The sequence below is a fragment of the Nesoenas mayeri genome (genome assembly GCF_963082525.1).
Source record: "Nesoenas mayeri genome assembly, chromosome: 9".
Taxonomy (NCBI): Eukaryota; Metazoa; Chordata; class Aves; order Columbiformes; family Columbidae; genus Nesoenas; species Nesoenas mayeri.
Window position 1 is genome coordinate 9,161,855 of NC_137557.1, and position 6,000 is coordinate 9,167,854.

Here is a 6,000-nt window from a genome sequence, read left to right on the forward strand (position 1 = left end):
AACACAAGTTGACAATACCATACACGCTCAGGACAGCCTCATTAATTAGTATATGAAATACACTAGAATTTGCAAAACTTTCGTTAGTTTTGTACAGAGAGTACTTAATAACTACCTAAAAGCACCTTTGGCAAAGTACCAGTCCCTCCTCCTTCCCCAAACCCTTACTACTTTCCAACATTTCTGCACACAAAGGTTTTTCTTTTGTACTACTGCAACATCCCACTTAAATCACTCCCACGTATTTGCCTGGTTCCAACTCTCCTGTATGGAAGAGAACATTTTTTCAAAACCTATTGCCACATCAAGCACAGGTACAAATACACACTCAAAAGGCATCCAAACCCACACATTCTTCTCCTATCAGAAATAAATCAGACATAGATTTTGCCATCCTTTGATTCAAATATTTCTACCATTCCACTCTTCCCACTTGCTCTGATTATTTTCTCAGCATCTTTCCCCAGGTACTCAGCCCTTTGAGATTCTTTCAGAACCTAAACATCACTGACATATGAAGAAGCAAACGTATGGTTAGATCTACGTTAAGCCAATGATTACAGGCAGGGGTGAGTTGTCTGAGTGTCCCTTGGAAGAAACACGCAGTGTGATACATATCTTAAGCTATTTTTCATCTTTATGAGCTGTGAAACAACCAAGCCATTAACATCAAATGGTGAGGTTTATAGAAAACACAAAACATGTATTGTTGCAATATTCTTTTCCTTAGTACCATCTTTCAACGTTTGTTCAACTGCCTTCTGTTATCCCATTCTTCTACCACACTGATCCTTCCCTGTCGAAACTAGTGCAAGTTTTAAACAGTTATTTTCCCATCAAACACTTTCTTTTAGAAGAAGAAAAAAAACCTCTTAGTGTTTATTGCTCATCTTGCTACACTTTACTTTCTATTAAGGGCAAACATATTTCTGGAAAGCTGGTCAGTGGACTACCAGGGAGAAAAGTGATCATGTTTGATATATGAATTTCTAGCATTGATACCGTCCTACTCTAAACTCTACAGAAGACAACATCATGCTGTTTTAAAAACCACACATAAAGACCCCTGCCATCTGCAAGAGGAAAAATTACACCAAACAGGATTAATATAAAACCATGTTAATGACTGTAACAGAACAGAAGAGTGCAGTCAGAGCTCAGACAGAGCAATTAATTTCCAGGTCAATAATTCTTGGTGTCAGACCAAACTAGTGAGCACTGTCAAGCTGGCACTGAGACCAGCACTATAAGTTGTGCACTTCAGACACAGAACTGGGAAGATTTACGGGCCACAGAAAAAGAGATAGGGAAAAAAAAGGAGGGAAAAAAAATGTCAGAAGTGATGTAACAAATCATTAGTGAGACACAAATTTTAACCATTAAAGTATACAAACCTAGCTAATATAAGTTCTCTTATTAACCTGGGCAACATCTATGACACAAGGTAACTCCAATGAATGGAAAAAGTAAGTTTGTAAATAATATGAAAGGAATTTCTCCCTTTGAGAAAACGCAAGTGAAACACTATGCTGGAGAGGACAGGAAGCCGACCAACACTTCAAATCAAACCAGTCAAACTCAATGACTTCCCTCCTACAGCATCACAGACGTTACAGTCACGGCCGCGTTATTTCCCTCACAGGCTACAATCCAAGCACAGCAAGTAGCCCTATTTCGAGGGAAACACCTCTAATCGAAACCGTTTTCAAGGGGACTCCCCCGCGAAAGTAATGTAACGGATATTTTCCTTCAATTTCTCGTCACTTTCAAAGCCGTAACACGCACCGGCAATGGCTGCAGAGCTCTGGGGTGCAGGGAAACCACTGAGACAGGCGCACGTCAGGTGAAAAAGCCTCGGGAGGTTTCGCAACGTGGAGGAGGAAGAGAGGCCAGCGAAGGAAGCCCTGAAGTGTCGGTGCACAGAAAAAGGCACCGTCATTTCTCCCCGAAAAGAAGTTTGGGGAACCTTCCCAAGGGAGCACACAGGTGAGGGAACACGCTGTTCTCTGTGTCAACGGGATTTCAATGGGAAAATAAAATAAAATAAACGCGCGCACACACACAAAAATCCAACCAAACAAGCCACGAAACACCCCAAAACATCCAATACGTACGTTAAAAAAAAAACAAAACTGTTTTAAATGACAATGATCCAAGGAAAACGTGCCAGTGTCCACAGCCTCACACCTCCCGGCGGGGAAGTCGTCTCCCCCCTCACACGCCCCGGCCCCAGTCCCCTCAGCCCGGCCGCCCGCACCCGCTCCCTGAGGGGACCGGGCAGCGGCCCAGGCAGAGGCACCGGGACGGCTGGGCCGAGGCGAGGGGGTGCGTGTGGTGCAGGGGAAGCCCCGGCCGGAGCCCAGCGCCGCGCTCTCCCCGCCCCGCGGCTGCCCGAGGCACCTACCAGCTGCTGCCGGACCCACCGCAACATCCCCGGGGGGCGCGGGTCGCGGCCCCCGCGGCGGGGCCCCCTCGGCAGTGCCGCGCCCTCCGCTGTCGCTGTCGCCTCAGGCCAGCCGCCTGCCGCGGCTCCTCCCCATGGCGCAGGGGCCCGACGCCGAGTTAGGAGCGGCACAGCCCCCCCGGCGCCCCCCAGCGCGGCTGCCGGCGCCCCGCCGCCGCCATCACAGGCCGCCGCTGACACCCCGCGGCGCTGCGGCCCGCCCCCAGGAAGTGACGTCAGAGGGCGGGGGGGAGGCGGGAAGAGGGGAGGTGGGGGACAGATGGTGGTGAAGCGCCGGGTGTCGCCCGGGCCGTGTCTGTGAGGGGCGAGGTGCTTCTCCGGAGTTCTTCACCGCCCCGAGGTGCTGCTTCTGGAGCACAAGGGCCGCCTGGGTGACCCGAGTCTCAACAGCCTACCCCAGCATCTTGGACGGGGGCGGCCTGGAAAAAATCCCACCTTCCCCATCCAGGAGCTCCGGCCGTGGCCTGTCAGGTGTCCGGGCCCGTCAGCCGGGGCCTCAGCCACTCTGAGACACCCCTTGTCTAGCGAGTCGAAGCTGCTTCACAGATTCGTTATTTTTCTTATAAAATGATGCAAAACGCACATGTTGGAATAAAGACTTGGGGAAAAAAAAAAAGCTTTGATAACCACTCATTTCTCTTGAGTGCGCAGTACGTAGGTATCCCAAAGCAAGGTACATGTGTTGGCAGAATCTGGCAGCTTCCTTTTGATACAGGAGCTATTGCGCTGAATTGCTGTTTGGCTGAAATTGACGTATCGTGAGGTCAGGCAGTGATCTCTGTGAAATCTTCTGTTTTGCTCTGAAAACAACAACTACTTAGGAAGACAAAACAGTGTTCTGCTTCAAACACTTGCACGCACCAATAAAAGTCTTCAGCTTCTGGGCCTGGTGGCTAAGAACTAAAGGAGATTATTTTAAGAAGTAAATACCTGGGTATTTGTGACCAAATACTGTTGTCAGTGAAGTCAATGACAAGTTTGACACTGCCATAGTAGTCTTTTTGCGTGTGAAGATCAGAGTACTATTTCTGCTCTTCCCATTTGTTTCCAGGTAATTCTGATGTATATAATAGTAACAAATCATAATCGTATCTGCCATAGACTTAATGTAGTTTTTAGTGTTCAGTTAGAAATTTAGGACGTAATTCAGCATTTAAGATAAATGATACTATGTCTGAACAGCTGAATCTTGTGGTGAGTGCTCATGGTTTAAGCATCTGCATTTACTTAGAAAAATAACCTTAAAGCAGTGGGGAATAAGACAATTTTCATCAGGCACTTAGGAAAGCTAATGTTAGCAAAACTCTGTATTAAATGCTAGTCATTATTTCAAAACATTTAAATACATTCAAAGCTGAGTTTCAAACAGCTTGCGCTACCCTGTTCATCTAATGTGAAGTCTAAAATAACAGTGTGATTTCATAGCGATGGCACATTGCCTGGAGAGCAGCCTTGAGCCAGAAGCTTCACTGATACACTCGATATTCTTGTGCTCCACCTTTCGCATCAGATGTAGAACAGTGTCCTGACCACTGCATGCTCAAAATCGTCTGCCATTTCTCTGAAGTGCAAGTATATTTGTTGCTGTGTCCCTGCCAAATTCGAGTATGAGTTGTGCTTTCTGCAAGCCTCTCTCTCCATGGCTTACAGTTATGTTACATAAATCTGCTTTGCGCTTCCTGTTCCACATTGCTGTAATGATACTATTTCACCAGTGAAAACTTGGAAGCAATTTACAAGTGATCTGAACCATGTGGTTTACATTTTTCACTTTGAAAAGTGTATATTTTAGTGGATGAAGTATACTGATAGGATGAAATTATTTTGCTGTATGTGGCAGAAGGCTCTGACCACATGCATTCCTTTTCCAATGCACAGCAAAATTCCACCAGAATAACATTCTTTCCTAGTGTCCTGGCTCGTAAAACTTGGCACCTTTTAAATTGTTCAAAAGCCCACGCTAGACATTTATGAAATTTCTTCTCACCCTTGAGAGGTAAATAGTTTTCAGAAGAGAAAAACTGAAGCAGAGCAGCCAAGCCAGATATTGATTAGCCAATAACACTCCAGCACTTCTGAAATTGAAGGTCAACTGTATTAAGAATGAAAACTCCCATATCAGAGATCCCACTTTAAAATGTTGCCCTGAAGCCTCACCTTATACAGAAAAAAAAAAAGCAACTGTTGAATAAAAAACTCACCTGATATGAAGATTAAGCTTAACCTGTCGTCTAGGATTTCTTGATGAGACTCCAAGCTTTCCAGTTAAGTATCTGTGAAAGCAATAATTTGAGATGTTTGTTTAGCAAGATGAGGACACAAATGTTTTCTGATATAAAAATGTGTACACAAACATAAAAGCACACACTTAGATGTTAAGTCTAGCAAGCTTTTAATTATGTGTGTGTGAGTAATTCTTACATAATCAACGGTACTACTTTCAGGTTTATAAAATTAAATGTTGGTAGCCTCAGAATCATTGCCTAAATGTGCAACCATCAGGTTAACACTGGGGCTGCTGGTGTTCTTCTCTGAGCTTGTTCTTGTGTGAGACATTCATGCATTTCCGTTATTCCTAAATGGCGCTTTGGGGCCATTCTTCAGCAGGAGCTGGTGAGGTGTTGGACGTGTCCATAGCCAAATGGCCCGTCTACTGTATGATGAGGGGAGATGGAAATGCAGCACTGATGCCGGAGGGTGAGCTGCCTCCAGCAGTTCTGCCTTTGACAAATTTGACACCCTTGGGCTTGTGTTGCTGCTGGTGAGCACCTGGGTCCTTTGGGGCCAAACAGAAAAACAGCAAAGGCTGAGAGCAGTGGAGCAGGGGCATAGATTTGTGTAGCAAATGACTACTAATAGCAATAGCTGTTTATGCTCCACTATTTTCCTGATGGAGAATTACTCTCACTCTTTATCTTGTTTTCAATTAAGTATTGTGTTGTTTCTTTAAATGAGTATTTTAATCTATGCATTACTTCAGCAACTACGGTGCTAATTAAAAATGTACACTAACTATAAAAATGCTCGTTTTGTTTCTAATCCATAGAGAGAAGGAGCTGCCTGAGAGACACAGGGTTTCTTCAAGGCATCTTTATTCCACAGGCATTCAATTACTGGCTGAAGCACCAATTATATATAGATAAGCAGTGGCTGATTTTCAGTCACAAAGCCCTTCATTTAAACACACATGTGGATTCTTGCCTAGAGCAACCAGTCTTCAGGGAAAAAGTTACAGAGTTTGAAAATGAGCTGGGCTTTTTAAAGGAAAACCTTGTGTGTAGTTTGTTATTCCTTTTTTGTGCCCTGCAAGAAATAAGGTCAGGTTAAATTACAGGATGCACAAGATGACATTTCTAAGACACTTACTAGAGCTACACAATAGTGCATTATTTTGTTATTTCTTCTTTCTGATTCTGTCAATTGCTAAAACCTGGATCCTGATGTAAAACTTCACCTTTCTATTATTGTTTTCTTCTTTTTCACTTGAAAGCTTTCCTTACAGTGCAGAGCTTCAGCTTCTACCCAACACATTAAGC

The 6,000-nt window shown here is 44.5% G+C and overlaps 1 protein-coding gene across 4 annotated transcripts in view; it reads right to left on the minus strand.

Moving 5' to 3' along the window:
- Positions 1-2,636, minus strand: part of ATP11B (ATPase phospholipid transporting 11B (putative)) — a 58,846-nt gene extending 56,210 nt beyond the window's left edge. For all 4 annotated transcript variants that reach the window (XM_080349953.1, XM_080349954.1, XM_080349955.1 and 1 more), the window contains exon 1: positions 2,405-2,636. In XM_080349953.1, coding sequence (XP_080206079.1) covers positions 2,405-2,431 — 27 coding nt within the window. In that variant the 5' untranslated portion in view covers positions 2,432-2,636. The remainder of the gene's footprint in view (positions 1-2,404) is intronic.
- Between the last annotated feature and the right edge of the window lie 3,364 nt (positions 2,637-6,000).